The 23,833-nt window shown below is 44.1% G+C and overlaps 1 protein-coding gene across 2 annotated transcripts in view; it reads right to left on the reverse strand.

Moving 5' to 3' along the window:
- The window catches only part of RBM33 (RNA binding motif protein 33), a 114,612-nt gene that overhangs the window by 31,099 nt on the left and 59,680 nt on the right, over window positions 1-23,833 (reverse strand). For both annotated transcript variants that reach the window (XM_070423585.1, XM_070423584.1), the window contains exons 10-13: window positions 7,310-7,442; window positions 6,616-6,959; window positions 5,077-5,355; window positions 3,058-3,339 (exon numbers count right to left, since the gene is read on the reverse strand). In XM_070423585.1, coding sequence (XP_070279686.1) covers window positions 3,058-3,339; window positions 5,077-5,355; window positions 6,616-6,959; window positions 7,310-7,442 — 1,038 coding nt within the window. The remainder of the gene's footprint in view (window positions 1-3,057; window positions 3,340-5,076; window positions 5,356-6,615; window positions 6,960-7,309; window positions 7,443-23,833) is intronic.

Here is a 23,833-nt window from a genome sequence, read left to right on the forward strand (position 1 = left end):
TTCCATTCATGTATAAGTCTGAAACCAATTAAACCATTCAAGATATCAAAATATGTTTTGAATGGAAATAGCCACAGTAGGGGCCGCACTGTCACATAGGTTTTATCTGGCTCTTCTCTGACGAGCCAACAAAAGGTGGGTGTAAATGACCTGAAAGGGCCTGATTAGAACTATTGATTTTTCGTACAGAATTTCAGCCTGATCTCAAACTCATTTGTCACAGAATAATTGGTGGTAATGAACAGCACAAGTCAATCTCTCTGACCTTGAACTCATGCACTCTCCTCAGAATCAAAATGCTGTCAATGGCAATATTGGAATATTAATGCTATCTAAGGAAAGCTCTAATATGCCAGCCCCAGACCATTATGAGTCTTCCAAAAAAAATCTCAGGAAAGTCTGGTAACTTTCACCAAAACCATGCAATAAGGAAAGTTTATTAAAAGTTAGGCACTTAGCCCTAGCCTGTTTAGCTCAGTGGACAGAGCACTGACTCACAGACTGAAGGGTCCCGGGTTCGATTCCGGTCAAGGACACATACCTCAGTTGCAGACTCAATCCCCTCTCCAATTGGGGTGTGTCCAGGAGGCAAGCAATCAATGTGTCTCTCTCACATCGATGTTTTTCTTTCTTTCCACCCTCTCTCCCCCCACTTCCCTTCCACTCTCTCTAAAAATCAATGGAAAAATATCCTCGGGTGAGGATTAAAAAAAAAAAGTTAGGCATTTGTTAAAAATGGCAGTTATTTTCTTTAAAGGCATCACAGATACGCTCCATCCACAGATCCTTCACAAAAGATTGTAATAGGAATTAATCTATCTACAGGTCAGCTATTAACAAACAAACCTTAAAAATTAGGAGTTAAAACCAAAATATAACTGCAGACCCTACTGGTGCCCCCAGAGCCCATGCACTTGACCTACAGGACAGAGTCGGGCCCTCATCAGGGCTTGCTTGTCATTTTAGAAGCAATTCTGACCAAGTCAGCTATCTAACTGAAAGTTCAGGGCAGATGTGAAACAGCAAATCTGAAGTCAGATGAGGCCACACAGGTAGGTATAACAAGTAAACAGCATTGAAAAAGTGAGGGGCCAGGCCACTCATGGAGGAGCAGACAGCTGGGGAGTAGTGACAGGTCCAGGGCTCCCTGCCTCAAACGCAGTAACAGTCACTGAGATGTGTCCCTAAGCAACCAAGAAAGAGTTAAAGTACCAGTATGTTCAAGAACATAGCTGGGAATACTTCTAAATAGGTTTGTCCTTTATCGTATCATTATCGATTAAGTGAATGTAAGAAAATAAACTACAAAACAAATAGAAGACATTTTAAGATGTAAAAAATTTTACTTCTGGTCCATTCTATGTGCATAGAAAACTGAAAGCAAACAAATGAAGACACTGCGTACACATGGTCACCTGCAAGTTCCTTTTCACGCACAAGCACCTGGTTGGTTCTACAGAAACTGACACTGCGGAACCCACTGAATCACCAGTAAAGAACAGACAGCCATGTGCAGCAATGCTATGCCTAAAGGCCACTTTTGTCCTTTTATTTAGATTCTGTTGTTATAAAAGTGCATGTAACTTAATTTTTCTGAACCAGTCTGTGATGAGTGAAGAGCTGGCTATGTAAATTAAAAGCAGGATAAAATTTTTAGCAAAGATTTTTTATAAACTGCCCCAATCCAGTCTGTAAATCTAATTTTTTCATATATTTGATTTTAAAACCAAGTCACCCTTCTTCTATTAAGAGCTTATTAAATGTCAACTCAATATTTTGACTTTATATTGACACTTCTGATTAGTAACACATTACAACTGCTTACAATTTATTAGCAGAAAATCTGACTTCCCTCCAAATTTAACTATTAGTGTTGACTGGTTTTTATATAATTAAGAAAACATGACTTGCCTATATTTTTATCAAAGGACACTCTTCATGACATTCTTTTATATTAAGTTAACACATGACACTAATTTATAATATTCTACATAAATTTTATCAATACCATATCCCAGGCACATGCACTCAATGGCTAAAGAAATCGAGGCTTGTGAGAAGTGAAGTGTGAAGTGACTTGCTCATGGACATGGTGTTGGCGCTGGTGGGTCATTCCAAGGGTGTGCTTCTCACCTATGCTCCATTAGACACCTCGTCCTAGTTAGAACCCAGGACTTACAGACACTGCCCACAGCATGTATTTGTACTTCTGGCAATAGCCTAGGATTAAATCTTGACTACACAGAAGCATGAGACAAGCACAGCCATTTCTTTTCCAGGAGACCAGTGACACAGATTTTACCAATACTTAACAAGAGCTAATTAAAAAGCTCAGGACCAAATCTGTACTAACACCACTACACAAAAAAATAATCTAGTGGCCACAACTCAATCAAGGTGCAAATAAGATCTCAATTGGAAACCATGTTACATACCGACTTGCATTTACTCTTTATTCTTACATTTATACCTACTGGAAATCAGCAATAATGGCACAGGTTGAAATAAGCTCCCCCCCCCCCCGCCCCCAAATCTACTTAAAGGTTAAAAAAGTGGTCCTATCTTCTAGCCGTGCACAGTGTAAAATGGTCCACATTGAGAACCAGCTAACTAACTACACAGCTCACGGGCCAAATCTACCCTAGCATTACTCTGTCATCAAGCTTTACTGGAACACAGCCACCTCTGATGATGCTAGAACTGTCTATAATTGCTTTTGTGCTAACAATGCAGAATTGAATATTATGAGAAACAGATTGGACTATCAAGTCTGACATTTTTATTATCTCAACGTTTTAAGGACTTGTTTGCCAACCCCCAGCATATACAGACTCTACAGCATACAATTTTAACTGTGCAAGTGCATAAATACCATCTAATATCAAAACCAGTGAGAATGAGGGTGTATGTTATATGAACATGACCGTGAGGTTAAAAGAAGGACCTAGTTGAGAAAAAGTGGTAAGATTTGGTGATAACTCGCCAGATCAGAGTGAACTCAGGGGTATAAATGGATTATAAGGCTTCCTGTTATTTTTTAATAGCAAAGAGTCCTACCTCTGGTTCTGCTTTTGCTTCTTCCTTAGGTTGACCCTCAGGGCTAATGGGCTTGGCCTTCAAGTCCGTCTTCCCCTGTGTGTTCCTAGGCCCAGGTCTCAAGGGTGGGGACATGCTGTCCATCGGCTTTCCATGAGCACCAGGCGTGGATGCACCACGACTGTTACTCAGTTCCATGACGTGCGAGGGCGCTATTGGTAACTCACGCAAGTTACTGTTTCTGGCAGCAGTTGGCTGCAGCTGCTGCATTGGCCGTTTGGTTACATTCTGAGACGTCGTATTCTATCACAAGAAGACATAAATTCAAATTACAACAAGAAACTTGAGAGGACCACAGAAAGGCACATTAGATTATTAGATAAAAATAGTTAGAAATCATTCTAATTAGTGACTTCTCTTTCAGGGGCAGACACTTCTCCCATCCATACTTTTTTCAAAATGAATGTTCCCTGCTCAGTGCGGAAGCACACCCTGCTGGTAAGGACTGGGACCCCTAAGGGGGTCACACTGCTAACAGACAGACAGGCTCTGAACTGTGGACTCAGAGCAGGGCACTGCAGGTGGGGCTTGAGTCTGGGGACAGAGCCAACAAAAGACTCCATCTGCACAAGGAGTTGGCAGCACCATTTTTACTGGGTCCCCTAAGTTTACAGTGGACCAAGCAAAGATACAAGCATTAAGTCAGTGCCCTCCCTGGAGGAGAAAGATACCCGTGAGTTTTCTCCAAGAGGAAACACTTGGTTATGTCCATCCTTGGGATTCTTAACAGAATCCCAACACCTGTGGGGGGTGGGGCGCGGTACAGATGTGAGATGGCTGGGGGGATTCAGTTCTCAGATCGCGCGCTGGCGTCAATATGTAAGGACACAAGGCCAGGCAGGTGGTTTGCCACTGCTCTAATAAAATAAAACCCTAGTTACAAACCACCGTCTTCCCAGATCAGGAAATCCTTTCTTATTTCTCATACCATTTAGTCTCATTGTTACTTTAAGAAACAGGTATGAGAAATTTTGAGATTAAAAGTAGCTAAATGACATGCTTGAAGCTTGAGGTACCAAGTGATAGTATAAAAGGAAAAGCCAACTGTCACCTTTGAGCCTAGAACTCTAACCATTAGATTCTTTATAAAAAGGTGTTATTTAATAGAAAACAGGCAATTAACAGTGACTACTGTTTTTTATTTTTAAAGCAGTATACTCCCTAGTTTCTTTCCATGCATGACCAACCACACATTTGCTGATGGTCCCCGAGAGTATATCCTCACAAATAAAAGCACAATTAAATATAAGCTCCACGAAGGCAGGAAACCTGCCTATTGCTCACGGCTGTGTTGTCAGGAACGAGAGGAGTGCCTACCAAGAGGACATTCAATACATTCTTCCTGAATTCACTTACTTATTTACTCAGAGCCCAAGGAGATCATCTGTGCGTCAAAAAGCCAGCCACTGGCAAAGGGTGACTGTCACCCGAAACTATGTTCTGAAGTGACGTGTCTGTGAATTAATAATATCATCGCTACAGCCCTAACCGGTTTGGCTCAGTGGATAGAGCGTCGGCCTGGGGACTGAATGGTCCCAGGTTCGATTCCGGTCAAGGGCATGTACCTTGGTTGTGGGCACATCCCCAGTAGGAGGTGTGCAGGAGGCAGCTGATCCATGTTTCTCTCTCATCGATGTTTCTAACTCTCTATCCCTCTCCCTTCCTCTGTAAAAAATCAATAAAATATATTTTTAAAAAAAAATATCATCGCTACAGGAACACACAGATACACAAGAGTAAGAAACTGAAGTAAACAACATGAGGAGTCTTTCGGGCACAGAAGAGACACTATTCATTTCTGTAGTCTAGAAGACCAGTTTCCTAAGTGGTTTTTAAACATGCGTTCACTGCGGGAAAATGCATGATGTGCTTCGTTAATTCAATCAGAACTAGAAACTACTCTGGCTCAGGAATTCTGCCCCTGATGTTGTGACTTGAAAGGCATCGCTGGCAGACGGCAGAAGACAGGTGGACACTCACATGCCTCAGCCCCTGGCGCTGGGGGCACTGCATCCGACTGCTGTTCTGCTGAGGCTGAGCCGTCTGCATGTGAGGCCTGAACTGGGGCTGCGACATGGGCATCAGAGGTGGCGGGGGAACAGACAGGTGGTGGTGGTGCTGATGCTGCTGCGGCTGGTGAGGAGGCTGGTGCTGCGGCTGGGGGGGCGGTGGGTGCTGCGGAGGTGGCTGCAGCGGGGGCTGCTGCTGAGGCTGCGGTGGAGGCTGGTGGGGAGGGGGCAACGGGGGGTGCAGGGGCCCCTGCCATGCCAAAAGAAAGAGAAACAACAGTTTATAATGCATATACTAGTTATGTTCCAATTCAGCCCTTCCCTTAGAAACCCCAACACCAAAAAGAAACTTGAAGCGGTACAAATTTCATTTCAGATTTGTTGATGGAGGTGATGTTATATTTACTCTAAATCCTTTTAATCTCAAAATTCTAAGGATTTGTCCTAAGGAGATTGGTAAGGATACAAACATAACCTCTAGGATCTTCCCCGCAGCACTGTCTCTAAGAACGTGTACAACCCAGCGACGCCGTCAGTGCAGCCTATGAGCGGGTCTGGTGTGCAGTGACAGGTAACTCCCTGCGGAAAAGCATGCTGAGGACGGTGCTCTGAAGAGCCTGAGAAGCATGAGCACCCAATGCTAGTGGTGACTGTTTCAGATGCCGGGCTTACTTTCCTCTTTAAATACTTATCTCTACTTGAATACTTCTACAATGAAGATGTAGTCACTGTATTTTTTTTAAATAAAAAGAAAAACAGGGAGGTAGAAGAGGGTAAAGGTATAAATGGCAATAGGAGGAGACTTGACTTGGGGTGGTAAACATGCACATACAAAAAAGAAAAACAAAGACATTTATCCTACTCTAACACCCTAAATAATCACCATTTTCCTCTTTTCGGTATAAACACACACCCTCTGTGTTCCTAAGCTGCTTTAGGCACGCCACCATCATGTGTTTAATCCTTTGTTTCAAGCACAAACAGAAAAGTGCTGGGAAGGAGGAGCTCACACATCCAGGCCGCCCATGAGAGAGCTCACCAGCAGAGGGCACTCAAACTCATCCAACGAGGAGGAAGGAACAGCAACACTTCCCCCAGGGGGAACCTTCCACTGCACACTGCAGTCATATCAGCTGACAAACAACTTTATTTCCCCTGTAAACCTTATATGACTTCCAGTGATGATCAAAGATATTGTCAAAATACATCCTACTTATATTAGCAGTACAGCCATTAATAAAACTTTAAAATCTTAATAATGAATGTTTTCACTTCCCCAAAATTCACAATCACCTTTTCCATTTCCCCTATGACTAAGGAGATAACCAATACTGTCAAGAGATGATCTGTTGTAAACAGTTAATAGCCTTCTTCTTTAAATAACCTCCCGATCTTAGGAGACTAGAATAAAAATATGAAACTTCGTCTTCAAAAACACCAGACCCAGACCTGCAGCACCCTCCTCCTCCTCCACACGCCACCTGCCCCACAGCCCACCCGCCCCGAGTACCTGCAGGTTAGGCTGTGCGTGTGCGGGCAGAAATGGCTGTCCGGGGCCCGGCAGGAAGGGCTGTCGAGGAGGAATGAAAGGCCGCGTGGCAGCGGACCCTGGCTGGCTGAAGTGCAGCAGGCCCACAGGACCTGGAGGCTGCAGGGTGGGCCTCACAGGCCTCTCTCTAGGGAACACGGGCTGCTGTCCTTGCTGATTAAAAGCTGGTCCGGGCTGAGTGAATGGTAAGGGACTGGGCGTGGGCACAGGGTGAGCGCTGCTGAGAAGTGTTGGAGGGGGTGGCGGTGGTGGGGGGCTTCGCTGCTCCAGAAAGAGATGACTCGGGAAACGAGGTTCACCTGAAACTGAAAGGCACCAGGATGTCACCCTCTGGCTATACAGAACGTGCACTCTGTAGAAAGCTGGTGCACACAGTCTCCCTACAGACAAAATTCCAAGTGGTGGCAGGGTGCGAATGCTTGAAAAGAATCCTAGATTTCCCCTTCTCCACTGCTTCACTAGTCATTTTCTAGAACTGATTTCCTTTTGTGTATGTGAAGTTCACATTTCAGACACCAGTCCTGTCCACTGTTAGCACTGGAAATGACAGGCAGAAGTGCTAGGGCACAAGAACTGGATGCTTAACAAAAGCTCCTCATGGGAGCTAAATTCAGTTTAAAACAGAAGTGTGTCCAGGCCCATCACTGTCCCTTACCTCCTAAGAAGAAGGGGTCTCGCTCCTGGGGAGGGGGTGGTGCTCTCCACTGGTCCTGCAGAGGAAGCCGTGGGGGCTGGCTAAAATTGTTGGGAACCGGTCCAGGGGTGTGCTGTGCGAATTCTGGAGGGCCCTAAAGAACAACAGGGAAAGAAGATGACAGGCAGAAAAATACCCTGTACATGGAGCCGAGTTTTCCCCTGAAAACATCAATTAACTTATCTCCCTTAGCCCCCATCTCCCCCAGTTCATAACTACATGTTAACAAAGTAAATGATTCAGCCATATGAAACAGTCAAACATCAAAACACAGCATCTAAAAATTAATTCCTTGTTTTCTTATGTCTACAGCACCAAAAGAACATTCTTTTTAAGCTTATTGAAATCCGGGTAATTATTGACCTTCTTGCCTTTTCATCCGAAAGACACAATGCCTCATTTGGATGTTCCTGATATTTATCTTCTCAAACATGCTATTCTTTGCTACCTTTTTAACACAACCATAAGCTACAGATATCGAGCTGCTTTACTTCAAAAGAAGGCAAAATAACAGAATTTATACTACAACAAAAATTAGCAATCTCTGACAAAACAGGAAAATGTGAAATGTATAAGAAACCACGCTACTACAAAAGAAATATTACATAGTTGGATTCCACTGGATAAAAATTCTAAACTCTTAAAGATAAACATTATTTAGTAGCTAAATATTTACTAGTAAAACTCTATAGGTAAACTAAAATTACTTTATTTTCAGCTGGTCTTTCGAAAAGTCAAAGATTTTTAAAAACAAACATTTGCTTAATAATGCCTCACATTTTTGGATGCATAGAAAGAAGGCCTCACCCTGAGGTGGGGGACAGAGGCAGACTGGAGGGAGTCAATGGGGGAAGAAGAGGTCATATGTAATACTTTCAACAATAAAGATTTAAAAGAAAGAAAGGCCTCACAATTTCCCCTCCTCTAGAAAGAATTCATTAATATACACATCACCAAAATAATTTCTATTTAATAACACCTCATTCCTTGAAACTCAGCCATTATTTCTCAATTTTTAAAAAGTAATTTTTGTTGATATCAGAGAGGAAGAGAGAAAGAGATAGAAACATCAATGATGAGAGAGAATCATTGATCAGCTGCCTCCTGCACGCTCCACACTGGGGACTGAGCTTGCAACCTGGGCCTGTGCCTTGACCTGGAATCGACATTCAACCACTGAGCCATGCTGGCCGAACATTTCTCAATTTTTTAAAACCACACTCCCTTCTCATAAAATTCTAATGCGTTTTCTGTCATTTGATTACTAATACAATTAGCTGTGACATATTTTAAAATGTTGAAAAGCTTTTGCAAACTACATTTGCCTTCCTTCTCCCTTTAAGAATGTGCTCGACCCATGGCATTGCATGACTAATACAAAATGAACACGAGTATAAACACAAACCTGTAAGACCCATGACTATATGATGTTAAAAAAATTATGTTTAAGCACAAATATTACATCTTTATAAAAACAAACTAATGGCCCGGTGCACGAAATTCGTGGACATTAAAAGGGAATTAGAGAAAATATTTTAATATTGCTATTTGCCCTTTCTCTATAATATAAGTGTCAGAGATGAAAGAAAATTAGTAAAATGTATATGAAAATCTCCCTCCTGTCAGAGTCTGGGGCGCACCGTGGGACCCAGAGTAAAGTCCCCACCCACCCACACACGCCTCGAAATCACGGGAGACCCAGACCCAGCCGGCCCCACCCCCGTCAAGCCCTGCTGGGTGGGGGGTGCGGCCTCAGGTCCCCTGTCAAGCCCCACCGGGCAGGGGGATGCAGCCTCAGGTACCCTGGCCCTGGCGCGAGGGCGCAAGGGCGTGATGACCATTTGCATATTAGCTCTTTAATATATAGGACACTAGGTACTTATTAAAACATATGGAATAGGAAGCCCCCGAGATTAAATTCTTATAGTCTTTGTTACTTTAAGTGAAATCAAGGGAATTCTCACCTTACCAACGTTTGACATTAGGGATTGCCACTTCTCACCTCTAGATTAAGGACATCAAATGAGACTACCAGAGCAATAAATGTTCAGTAACTGAGAAGTGTAAAATGTACAAGTGAGAACACACAACAGATGCAATCGTATTACAAGTAAATGTACACATTTTCTCACGTTAATTTGAGACTTTACCAATATAATGCTTTGACATGGATATTCTTCAGTATTTAATATTTTTACTATGGTAATACTTACGCTAGAAAAAAACGCTGATAGCGTGACTGTCTCACACTGTTACTTATCAAATGCGCATGAGGACTTCCAATGAGCTTGCCTCCTTTCTGCCATGGCCCCATACCTTCCTCTTGTTCTAAAAAGATTTTTATTTTGCCCTGGTTGGTGTGCTCAGTGGTTAGAGCATTGGCCCATGCACCGAAGCATCTCGGGTTCAATTCCTGGTCAAGGGATTCCTGGGTTACAAGTTTGATTCCCGGTCCCAGGCAGGGCCCATTCAAGAGGCAACAGATTAACGTGTCTCTCACATCAATGTCTGTCTGTCTGTCTGTCTCTCTCTCTCTTTCTCTCTCTCCCTCCCTCCCTCCCCTTCTCCCTCCTTTCCTCCTTTCTACTCTCTCTAAAAATTAATGGGAAAAATATCCTCAGGTGAAGATTTTTAAAAATTTTCTGATTTTCTGTTTGAAGTCAACAAAATAGGTACTGTGCATTTATGTGCACATTTATTTCAACAGGTAACTAGACAGAATATGTGTTTTAAAGGATTTATTTATAAAATACAGCATTAGTATCCTATCTTCAGTTTCATATATCTTTTTTCTCACATATATATATTTCAAAACTTGGTTTAAAATTATCTTCCAAACTTTCTGGTAACAAATTAGCAACCAAGGTCCTATTTTTTTTTTTTAAATGTTTAAACCATTTCTCTTCAAGTGGCACTGAAAATAAAGTTACAAATTGCCTGCCCTGTTTTGTGGCAAGGTTTGACTGGTCACCCTGCCTCCACACATGCAATGTGGCGACCAATCAGCACTCCTCACCCGCTCAATAAAGCCTTTGTCACCTAAGCAGCAGATTCAAACTGTTTCCATCTATACTTGACTGTGCCTCTTCTGGGGGAGGGGACACCAGGAAAAAGTTTCAAACAGGTAAGTACAGAAGGGACAGGATAAGATTCATTAAAATAATTTACAGTGAGAAATGCAAAACCCACAGATCACAAGCATGCTCCTAAGACATGAGGGGGACAGCACCACAGCCTGAAACAAGCTACTAATGTAAAAGGTCAAAGAAATCACTGAGATTTAAATGTTCCAAATGACAAAGTTATTTTTCATGAGGTTTTAACTTACAAATTAGTAAAATATTAACACCTACATGAAGACAAATGACAAAACATTTTCAACCTTTAAAGCACAATAAATAGCTCTCCCCAAATACTTTATTGTGGTCATTTATAAATAGACGGGTGTGGTCTGCACCGGAGAGAGGTTGGGGGGGATGGATCTCAGCAATGCAACAGCGCCCATGCAAACCCCCCAAAAGCCCCTCTGTACAGAAGTGGCCTATCAGCAGGGGCGCTGCTGCTTTGGGGACGGTCCAAGAGAATTGGTCTGGAGAACCTCAGGGTCCAAGCCAACTCTCGGAAGCACTGGGTCTCTTCGTGTTCTTAAAGTCATACAGCAAATGGAAAGACCACTCTATTACTACATCTGGTCAGATTTCTCATTTAAAAGATAGGACAAGTATGCTGAATTACAGCCAGATGGAAGCATTAGGCTACTGCGTCTATACCTGTGTCGGTCACCACTATGTAATGAGCTGTGCTTTTGCTCACAATTAGAAGATGTTTGGAAGGTTCCTGACTCTCTGTCTTGACTAGTAAACATGGCTTTCTTCCTCATTTCATACGAGAAGCCTTGATAGCTATTGCTACTTTCCTTACCCGGCGCACAGATAACTAGAAAATACCTGGTTTCTCCTGACGTCTGTGGTCCTTTATGAATTCCATGATTGCACTTCACTGCCACCCGTCTCGGGAGGCTTGCTGCTGAGGCTCTGAACAGAGCTGGCCATGCCGTGGCTGTCCCAGGCCTCTATGTAACCTTCCCCTCCTCCTTCCATTAGAGAGTGACTTCCCAGTCCTCCCACAATTGGTTTTCTCATTACAAATAAGGCCAAACGCAGCTGGAAGAGCAGACTGGCTTCCCCCAATGCAGACAGGAGGTCTGCTGAGTTTAGATTCTGACTCTGCCACGAGTGGAGCTAAGAAAAGTGTTCTCTCCTTTACCCCTTCACCCTCTTCTGGAAGTGCCTGCTCAATTACAGGAACAAATTCAAAGAGAGACTGAAGTGGTTTAGTTTTCAACAGAAACTTCAAGATGTCTAAGAACTAGGTACCTTATTTCTCGGGTCTCTAAGCACTTGCAGATTTCCTGGGAGACTATTTTAAATATTCATAAACTCTAAAGACATTTTTTGGTATTAAACTGAAAATATATTGGGATCACATATCTTGGCCCCTTTGGAATTTTAATATTGTGTTTTCATCACTTCCCCAAACCGTCTTTTCTTTAACCCTTTGCACTCCGAACCATTCTGGACATTGGCTACCAGCTACTCGACGCTACTTTGCGGCGGAAACGTGCATTTACAGACCCTCGTATTATTTAGTATAATTTTGGAACCAAGTAACGTATTATAATGATATTGGACTTATATGAATTGGGTGACATCGAGGAATGTATATTTGCAAAAAAAAGAATATTTTATTGTTTATAATTTTGTACAGTATGATAAGTGTTGTAACACTCCCCAATATGCATTGCAGGCTGATTAGTGCATGTTTGACAGTAATAAGTGGTTTGACGCCTGCCACCAGGTGTTTTCCTGTTAGAACACACAATGCAGTCCTGTTTTCTTTGTCCCACATCGGGAATATGTAGTTTATTGTTTAATCTATTGTCCGCAGAAGATGTGGATGGACGCGTTCTCGATACACGAAAATTGCCCTTTAATTGGTCAACGAGTGTCTTGACAAACTTGTGGTGTGTCACTGGCGTTTCATTACTTGTTTGTTTTTCGATGCGATACATTATGTATGAGTTTATCACACACATTTCCAACCCCCCAAAAAATAACTTCCTCCACCATTTGAGCGATTTACAGAGGAAACAATACGTCGAAGCATATTGATCCGCACGATCCGCACCACCCATATTTGCCGTATATTCTAACACCATTTCAGGCTTACTGACTGTTACGATATGTCCACCGCGTAATGTTCTCTGGGTAGATTGTAGGTTTGTGTTATAATAATTGGTGAGCATGGTAATAATTCTTTTATCTTTCCACGCAAGAAGCGTAGTATTATTCTTTCTGTATGCAACTGTTTCTTTCTAATTTCTTCTTTGGCATAATTGTTTGTCTCTTTTATTATGCTGTCTACTAATTCTTCAGTAAAATATAATGTGAAATAGTCTATGGGCTCTTTTATGTTACTCGGGACTTGTGGTCCGGCTATTTCTTCGTGTAAACCAAAATTTATCGTGGCTGGAGGAACGTCCGATTCGGTAACATCTTCCCACTCTTTACTTGACGATACGTTGTCATGTTGCCGTGTGTTTTCTTCCGTACTACTATTATCGCTTTCGCTATCTATGCGAACAATTCGTCGCCTTCTAGGTTGAATGATATCACTATCACTGCTGTCGTTTTGTTCTACAGTTAGTCTTTCTAACGTGTCTGTATAGAGGTCTATCTGGAGCTCATCTTCACTACTACTTGTGTCATGAGACTCATTCGTGGTTGGACGCTTTGCCATTGTTCTAATAAAAAATATGAATAAATGCATGGGTTGAAAATTTCTAATTGTTATTACTAACTGACAAGATGATATTTACCAAAATAGCTTTCACCAAACAATTTATTCACTAAGAAAAGAATCACTTTTCCGATTTTCTCCTCGTTAGATCTATGTGCACTGCTCGAAGCTTCAAACCAAAATGAGCTCAGCTTTGAAAATCTTTTCCTCCAGATGTAGACTTGTTTATTTGTAATTATATATCTCACTATACAGTGCGCGCTATGTTCGAAAACCGACCTTTCTTCTACAAACTCCCCTTATCGCTCTTTTCAAGTGGCGGCGCGAAGTGCTCGGACCGTCATGAGCACGCATCTCACGTTCTCGTCCGACACAAAACCCGCTGACATTTCTTGTATATATCTTAGTAATTTTACGATATTTTGATTTAATTTCTTGTGCCATTTCAAGATAAAACTTCAGGGAAACATGCATGTCTCAAAAAGTTGCGTTGAAATAACTCAATTCCCTGTAATCACTAATAAACTGCAATGTCCCCTGAGAGGGGACATCCGAGTGATATGCTAGAATTCCGATGTCCCCTGAGAGGGGACAGCGGAGTGCAAAGGGTTAATTATCCATGTGCTGTTTAACCAGATACACACAGGTATTCAAATGTTATGGACTCTTTCTTCAGCAGTAACATATATATATTTTTTTTAGCAGTAATATTTAACCAGAACTTTATTCTATGATCCTTTATCCTTTATCCTAATAAGTGAGAATGCTCAACTGATAGGCCTGTGTCTCCGGCCTTCCCACTCACTAGCACAGCCTTGAGCACATGACTGAACCTCTCCGGGCCTCGGTATTCCCATCTGTAAAACAGTCCTATCTCCTGGGAGAAGTTACAGGAACATGCACGAAGTACTTATGACAGTCCCCAGCAATAATGAAACCTCACTGTGCCTGGCATTGTCATTTTTATAATACAATTTTGCAGACAACATTCCACCATAGGTGTAATACACAGCTTCTGACAATTATGTGTTTCCTGATCAAGTGAAAGACAAATCAGCATAGATCCTTTCCTGCATCCTCATTCTGATTTCAAACCAGAAAGTCTGCTCACATAAGGTGTGGCCTAGTCCAGGAATTCACCTCCTAAATCTCTCTTAACTCTGCTCCCATTTCTCTGTGCCCCTCAATGCCAGGTTATTTCCATACTTGGCATAGAGCCTGTCACACAGACGCTTACAAATATTTAATACAGGGGTGGGGAACCTTTTTTCTGCCCAGGGCAATCTGCATATTTATAACATCACTCACGGCCATACAAAATTATCAACTTAAAAATTAGCCTGCTATATTTGTTCTAAAACATTTAATTAACCTACCCTTAATGCCTTGGCAGGGCCACACCAAATGATTTCGTGGGTCTTATATAGCTCCCGGACCAAATGCTCCCCCACACCCCCCGAATTTCACAGATGGATGGATGGATAAACTGCCTATTTCTAAGAGCAAGGAGGTGCCGGCCCCACACTGGAACATGGACTACCAAAGCATGGTCAACACCTGGCTGCCCACAAGGCAGTCCAGTCAGTGAATGGCTGGATGCTTCAGGAGGGAAATAAAGGAGCTGAGACATAGTGGGGAGGGGCTGGGCAAGCAGCCCTGAGGCTCCAGGCTGAGCATATTTGGGGTACACACAGTGCACGAGGACCAGGGTAAGCCAACGTGAACAGAACCTAGATCTTGGACTTAGCTCCAGGACAGAAGTCACTTAAGGACACAGTAATGATCCTATCTAATAAAGAGGGAATATGCTAACTAACCATCATGCCATCACAAAGATGGTGGTGCCCACAGCCAATAAGGAGGGAATATGCTAATTGACTGTCCACCCTCAAAGATGGCAGTGCCCACAGCCACAAGATGGTGGCACTCAGTCCCCTCAGCCCCCCAGCCGCCCAGGGCCAACCCGAGGCTCAGGTAACCAGGGCCGGTCAATGCTTGCGCTGCCGGCAGTGGCGGCAGCAGAGGTGTAACGGGGCATCGCCTGCCCCTGATCACCGGGTCGCCTCTGCTCCTGAGGGCTCGGAGACTGTGAGAGGGGGCAGGTCAGGCTGAGGGAACCCCCTCCAATGCATGAATTTTCATGCACTGGGCCGCTAGTATCATATAATTAGAGAGGAAAAGCAAGGGAACGCAGAGGCGTCTCCTTCACCCGGCAACCATCTGCACACTTTAGAGAATACCGGTGCCCTCTGAAGAATAAAAGCCAGGAGGAGAACGTGGGGCCCACGTCCAGCACTGGTGAGAAGGGCAGAGTGCAGGCCAGCTCCCCTTCGTGGCTGCAGACCAACCAAGGAGGAACACACCTTTAAGATGCGTGACGCTCATAAAAACCACACAGCAGGCCCCAAGCAAAATGAGAAACACTTCATTTTCCTGAAAAGGTGGAGCTCAGTCCTAACTGTTCACCCACACATAGAGTATCCACCAGGCATTTTCAGCAGAGCCCATTCTAACAGTAAACACAGATCAACACTTTAAATCAGAAAATGCTCAAGGAAAAGTGAAATATAGGAGTGAGTCTGCACAATGGAAACATTATCATGCTACCCACATAGCATGACACAGATATAGACATCTATGAATAAGACAAATATATAGTCATTTATAAAACATAAAAACAAAATAGATATTTTAGTTTATAAAAAAATACTAGAGGCCCGGTGCACAGATTCGTGCATCTGTGGGGTCCCTCGACCTGGCCCGCGCCCTCTCCCAATCCGGGGCCTCTCAGGAGATGTCAGACTGCCGGTTTCGGCCTGATCCCCACAGGCCAGGCCGAAGGACCCCACCGGTGCACAAATCCGTGCACCAGGCCTCTAGTATGCATACAAGATCTTTGGTTAATCTCTTCCTGCCCTCTCCCCTCCCCTCTGAGATTCATCAGTCTGTTCTATGTTTCCATGCCTGTAAACTGAGCATCTGCCCCCTGGTGGTCAGTGTGCATCACAGCACTGGATAAATAGTCAAACAGTCGCTTAGGCTTTTATATATCCTACTAGAGGCCCGGTGCACAAAAATTTGTGCACTGGGGGCAGGGGGGTCCCTCAGCCTGTCCTGTGCCCTCTCGCAGTCTGGGACCCCTCAGGAGATAATGACCTGCTGGCTTAGGCCTGCTCCTGGGTGGCAGAGGGCAGGCCCAATCCCTAGGTGCAGCCCCTGGTCGGGCTCAGAGCAGGACGGATCAGGAGGTTGCGATGCCACCCCTAGTCACGCTCAGGGTACAGCCGATTGGGGGGTTGGGGCACCGCCCCCTGTCACACTCAAGGCAGGGTCGATAGGGAAGTTGCGCGGTCACCCCGTCACACACAGGGCAGGGCCAATCAGGGGGTTGGGGCATTGCCCCCTGTCATGCACAGAGCAGGGCCCATCAGGGGGGTTGGGGCGTTGCCCCTGTCACTCACAGAGCAGGGCCAATCAGGGGGGTTGGGGCTCCGTACCCTGTCACACACAGAGCAGGGCCCATCAGGGGGTTGAGGAGCTCCCCCCTGTCACTCACAGAGTAGGGCCGATAGGGGAGTTGGGGCGCCGCACCCTGTCACACACAGAGCAGGACCAATCAGGGGGTTGGGGCGCCGCCACTGTCACACTCAGGGCAGGGCCGATGGGGAGGTTATGGCTCTACCCCGTCACACACAGAGCAGGGCCCGTGGGGGGAGGGGGAGAGTTGGGGCGCCGCCCTCTATCACCCACAGAACAGGGCAGATCAGGGGGTTGGGGCGCTGCACCCTGTCACACACAGAGCAGGGCCGATCAGGGGGTTAGGGCGCTGCACCCAGTCACACACAGAGCCGCAGGGCGATCAGGGGGTTGGGGAGCTCCCCCCTATCAGGCACAGAGCAGGGCTGATCAGGGGGTTGGGGCACCTTGCCCTGTCATGAACAGAGCAGGGCGGATAGGGAAGTTGTGGCCCCGCCCCCTCACACACAGAGCTGCAGGACGATCAGGGGGTTTGGGCGCTGCCCCGTCGCGCTGATCCCAGTGCCGGGAGGCCTCGCGGCTCCGCTGATCCCGGTGCGGGGAGGCATATTACCCTTTTACTATATAGAATAGAGGCCTGGTGCATGGGTGGGGGCCAGCTGGTTTACCCTGAAGGGTGTCCTGGATCAGGGTGGGGGTCCCCACTGGGGTGCCTGGCCAGTCTGGGTGAGGGGCTGAGGGCCGTTTTCAGGCTGGCGGGTGACTGAAGCTCCCAACCGGGGCCAGGCTCCAGAGAAACTAGCACAGGCCGAGCTGTACAGAGGAGAGAGCCGACCCTAGGAGAGATGGACTTAGTGGTCAGTGCAGTCAGACCCACCAGGAAGGAGCCCGTAAGGGCCAGAAGGCGGCGGGTTAGAAAAAAGGGCAGTTGACACAAGATACTACTCAGAAGGCAAGTCCATGACCACAGAGGGCAGCTCCTCTGGAGAGGACAGGAGGCCCATCCTAGCCACCTGGAGCGTCAGTGGACAACAGAACTGGAGAACCTGAACACTGAAATGAACATGCAATGTTAAACCTAAGTCCTGAAAGCACTCATGGGCTACTCTCAGCACTGCCTTTTGAGAACAGAAGAAACATTTCACAAAGGGGAGGTAGTCCTGTCCTCACAGCTCGGTTTCATTTTGGACACAGGCGTCCTTTTTCTTCACAACTTACATTTGACCTCATGGAAAAGACTGCTCATTGCGTACCTAGTGCTCATCCTCACTGCTTCCTCGGTGACAGGACGACACTGTGCCCAGCTAAAAACTCCAAATTCCAAGCTGTAGCAAAGGTGGCCCTGTGACTGAGTTGGGCCAACAAGACAGATGGAACAAGACCGCCTTACAGGCAGCACCCTCTGCCCCACCTACCTCCTCTTTCGCCTGGAATTTGGTAGTAAATAAATAAATAAATATGCACATGTGTGCATATGTGTGTGTGTGTGTATATATATACACACATATTTATATGGGCAGGTCCCTGATACCATCACAGAATAGCCATACCAACTCAGAACTTTCTCATTTTTATGTAAAAACTAAGAAGCTTGGTGTTTAAAGTCACTGATAAATGAGGTTTCTGTGACACGAGAACAACAGTTTGTCTTCCATAAATATAGTGGTGGCAAAACTAAAAGTGTATCTTCCATAAATGCCACAGCAAGAAACAGGCAGAACAAGTAACTTTTCCTTAAAGAAGGAAGAAACTCGGGTTCATAGAATTACAAGTAAATTATCCGAAGTTACACTATCACTAAATAACTCAAGACATGGGCGAGATGGGCTGGACACACCCTAGAGCCTCTGGATCAGTGATTCCCAAAGTGGGCGCTACCGCCCCCCGGTGGGCGCTGCAGCGATCCAGGGGGCGGTGATGGCCACAGGTGCATTTGGGGGCGATGAGTAACTGCTATTAAAATTTAAAAAAAATTAATTTCCAGGGGCTGAGTAGTATTTTTTCTGGAAAGGGGGTGGTAGGCCAGATAAGTTTGGGAACCACTGCTCTGGATATACTAGTATAACCCTCTCTTTCTTCCGTGGCCCCAATCTGTCTTCACATAACACCAAAGACACCTGGATGCCAAAGTGTGACACTGCCTGCGAGATCCTCTTGATGTGATCATTCATTATGTAACCTTCTATCATTTCATGGGCATCAAGGATAATAAATTACAAATGCAGATTTTAAGACTGTTATTGCTTTGTAAATACCTCACTTAACATAACTTTTAGTACTAATGTGATTCTACCTTTTCAAAGAAAAGGCTGCCTTAATCCTTTCCAATAATTTCTGTTTTGCTTTTCTTTATATTCCTTTAAAAATCCAAGGTAAGAAATTATCGTTCCCTTTCATGTAATTCTTATACAAATTGTACTCTCACTTTTTTCATCTCTTGCTAATTACATGATGCTATCTACACTAATCCTATTCAGGAAGAACTGATAACTTCCCTTCAAAAAAAGGATGGAAACTTTGCATAAATTGCTTAGCACAAAGTTAATCATATAATGCGGAGAATAAAGAGGCTCCAACAGCTATTATATGACTTATCAGCTTCCCTAAAAGGGTCAGTTGGTCTATTTTAATAAGACTAATTAAATACCTTAACAATATCATTGAAATTTCGTGAATGTTTCAATAAATTACAACCTTCCTCTACATATTTTCATTCCTTAATCTCACTTAAAATGCAAAGAACTATATAAGACACCAGATACTCAAGAAGGCCTCTCAGTTAATTCTGATTAAATGGATTAAATGAAAAAAAAAAACAAAAAAAACAGACCACTAGAGACCCCTGACAATTAAAATTACAGCCCTCTATAACAAAGTTAATCCTCTTACTTCAATATTGTTCTTAGATTTCTTTTTCCTTCAGGTTGTACCTATAGGTTTTCCTAGAAGGTACTTTTATAGTCACAAATGCACTGCAAACATTTTGAAGCAACATATGCCCAGTGCTAAGCCCAGGCCACATGGACTTACTGCACAGTATGCAGTGAAGTTACAACATCTTCCTTTAGTACAAAGTATTGCTTTTGATAAACTAACGACTATTTATTTACAGCCTATTTAACAAAAGGCTAATATGCAAATCAACCGAACGGTGGAACAACCAGTTACTATGACAAGCACTGACCACCAGGAGACAGACGCTTAACGCAGGAGCTGCCCCATGGTGGTCAGTGCACTCCCACAGCGGGAGCGCAGCTCAGCCACAAGCCTGGCTGATGAGCACAGCGGCCCACCTCCAAGGGCTCCCAGACTGCAAAAGGGCACAGGCCGGGCTGAGGGACCCCCACCCCACCGCATGCATGGATGTGTCGTACACTGGGCCTCTAGTATTTCATAAAGGAAAAGTCCTTTGTTCCTGCACCCCATTCTGCCCACCACAGCTCATCCAGTGACAAGCACCGCACAGCAAGCTTTTCCACTTTAGCACCAAGTGATGGCTACAGTCTGATATAGTAATGATTCAACTTGCAGACGCATTAGCTGTTGCCCAGTTCACTGAGCAGTGTTTTAGGACTGAGAGAGGGAGGGAGGAGGTGCAGCATGATGAAGAGACTCAGGCTACCCTGGTTCCAATCCGACCTCCTGCTCCCAGTATGTGAACCTCAGCAATTTTACCTCCAAGCCTCAGTCTCACCACCTGTACGGTGGAGAAAACGGTTCCTGCATATGCTGAACACAGGCCCAGAGCAAATCTGGAATACTGAACTCTCTCCTAATCTTCCTCACTGCCACTGGCCTTCAGCAATGTTCGCTCTAGGAGACAGACTCTCACTCAGTACTGATTTCCAAGGAGGCGGTAGTACGGGCTGTCAAAGAAGGCACAGTCTGCTTGCTGTGAAACCCTCATCTGGGAAGTCACCTACAGACAACCCACAATCCCACTCCAAGCTATTTGCATACAACCATGTTCACACAAACCTAGACACAGGTGTTTAGAGCAGCTTCATTTGTAACAGCTGAAGACCAAAATAACCCAATGTCCAAATGGGGAACGGATAACCAGTGCATCCTTACAATGGAATCATATTTATCAGTAAAAAAGGATGCATCCCTGGCACGTGCAACCAGGTGGGTGAGTGAGTCCCAAGCACACTGTGCTAAGTGAAAGACGCCAGACTAAAAAGGCAGCATCCCACAGGGTCCTGAATGCATGGACAGTTCTGCGCACTGGGCACAGAGCGGAGGCTGCCGGGCTAGGGAGGGGCAGCAGGGGAGTTTCTGGGGAACAACACTGCTTCCAGGCCTAACCATGCTAATGACACAACCGCACACACTTGTTAAAATTCACAGGCTTGTACATTAAAAGGACTACATTTTTTAAATAAAAAGAAAGCCTAATCTTTTGGAAGAAGTACTTTCAGGTACCTTTTAATAGAATAGGGCCTCTTTCCAAATTTATCTTAAAAATATGTCTGAACAGAACTATGGGTCTTCAAGAACTCTGGGAAATAAATATTAACAAAAACAACTGGTGTGCTCTGCAGGACACAGCACTAGAACAGGCCACAGAGATCTTCTTGAACACACAGGAGCCCTGAGACTTTGACATTCTGTGTTGTTAACATTTCACTGGGTGAATTACTGAATTACAGATGGGCAAACTGCATTCCAAGTTTAAGTCTACTATACACGCAACTATACACCTGGGCAGGATTTGTGGAAGGTTTTCATTTCAATCTAACAGCTTTACTTAGCCAAACATTAAACAAAATAGTTAACCCAACATCGTACTATGCAGTCTTTACAACAGGGCTGTATGGCTCAGTGACAATACAAGAACTGATCTCAGGATTTCCATGAGCATCCCCAGCCTTTGAGAGTTATTTGTGTGGATCCTACTACGCCCTATCTCTACCAACACACAATGTATGCTGACAGGACAGTCCAGTCGAAGGGGTGCTACGCTTTATAACCTCCACATTTAATCACTGTTACACAGTGTTTAGCTGCTCCTCTTACTGCTGCAGATGGGAATTCACTGATATGATTAAATTCGATGGTATGATAATATATGGTAATCATGATTAATCAGAAACACACCACCAAATGGAGGATGGTGGGTATTATGTCACCTGCATTTTAAAGTGCATTCTCTCCATGCAAGCCTGACAACGTCTGACAGCTGGAAGGACCTTATCCCACATTCCCTGCTACCACTCCTACATCTGATAAAATGCCCATCATCCCTTCCCCGCTTTAACTGCTAATCATTAGGAGGCAATACAGGCAAGTGGTAACAACAAGACGGGTTCAAAAGGAAGACTAGTGTCCTAGATGGAATGATGCCGGGTTCACAGCTGCACGGACCACAATCAAGAAGGAATGGAATTGGATGAAGCAGTCTCATCAAACACGATTTGCATGAAACGCCACAAAGAACACATCCAGGAGCTGTCAATCACCACCACCTGGTCCCATGCAACCTCCCCCCCCCCCCCCCCCCAAACACCACCACCACACACACATAGGGATATAGAATGCAGTCAGACCTACCTGTGAGAACTGTGCCTACAAAGGAAACACCAATGGAAATCTCATTTATTGGGTCTACCTAAGTAGTAATGTAATTGCTAAGAAAATTAATTTAAACTGAAAAGTGAAGTCTTTTCGAACATAACTTTTAGTTTTAGTTTTAAAATAAACAAAGTACGCCCGGGCGGTGTTGCTCAGTGGTTGAGCATCGACCTATGAACCAGGAGATCACAATTCGATTCCCGGTCAGGGCACATACTCAGATTGCTGGCTCGATTCCCAGTAGGGGGTGTGCAGGAGGCAGCCAATCAATGATTCTCTCTATTCATAGATGTTTCTAACGCTCTCTACCTCTCCCTTCTCTCTCTGAAATCAATAAAAACATATTTAAAAAAAATAATAAACAAAGATCACTAAGAAATTATTTAGCAGCCAAACTACTTAGTATTTAAGTGGCTACCCTTGAAATACTAGCATTTCCTGATATAGCAAAGTGAAAGCAATGACTGAATAGGTTTTAGAATACCCTAGGACAGTGATGGCGAACCTTTTGAGCTCGGCGTGTCAGCATTTTGAAAAACCCTAACTTAACTCTGGTGCCGTGTCACATATAGAAATTTTTTGATATTTGCAACCATAGTAAAACAAAGATTTATATTTTTGATATTTATTTTATATATTTAAATGCCATTTAACAAAGAAAAATCAACCAAAAAATAGGTTCGCCATCACTACGCTAGGACTCAGTGGTCGGCAAACTGCGGCTCACGAGCCACATGTGGCTCTTTGGCCCCTTGAGTGTGGCTCTTCCACAAAATACTGACTTTTGCGCATTGGCCACGAAGTTTCAATCGCACTGTACGTGCGCACCCACACGTGGTATTTTGTGGAAGAGCCACACTCAAGGGGCCAAAGAGCCGCATATGGCTCTCGAGCTGCAGTTTGCTGACCACGGCCCTAGGTCAAGAAACTTGACAATGTGAGTGACTTGGGAATGATTCCTGTACGTAAAAGCAGCAGTTGCACTGACACTGAAACCAACTAGCAAAATCTCAAAGCTGCATTTTCAGATATCATTAATTGAAATTTTCATGTTACTTTTTAAGCAGGTAGACTTTAAAAACAACAACCATCTCTTTGAGGACAAACATGTAACTGGAAAACATACTTGTACATACGGAAAGGACTTTACATTTAAGAACAAAAACATCAGGAAGAGCCTTTGTGGAAAGTGAAACCTATTAGACTAATATGTAGAACAAAAAACATTGAGAACTGAAAACAGACTTCAGACACAAAGACAGTGTCTCACATTATGTTGAAAACACTGTCTCATATTAGGTTGGCCAATCTCGGTGATTTTTAATTTAAAAAGAAGAGGCATTATCACTTAGCACAATTTCTAGGCATACTAGTTCTAAATTAAGAAGTTCTCAAGTTTTCATGAGATTGTCAAACAAAATGAGCTTTTAAGAAAGTAAAGTTTCAACTTTTGGGGAAGAGAAGGAAAGCCATGGCATTAATACCAACTGTACCCCAACTGTGTGCCTGTCACATGTGGAAATCTAGTCCTATGTCTCCTGTCTGCCTCTTCTACTTGTTAGTCAGTTGGTTAGAGCTGAAGTCCATAGAGTTAAATGCACAAATTCACATCTGTATTCTTGAAAACAAAAAAAA

This window comes from Myotis yumanensis, unplaced genomic scaffold, assembly GCF_028538775.1.
Source record: "Myotis yumanensis isolate MYYU_CA2020_CCGP unplaced genomic scaffold, mMyoYum1.0.hap1 SCAF_9, whole genome shotgun sequence".
Lineage (NCBI taxonomy): Eukaryota > Metazoa > Chordata > Mammalia > Chiroptera > Vespertilionidae > Myotis > Myotis yumanensis.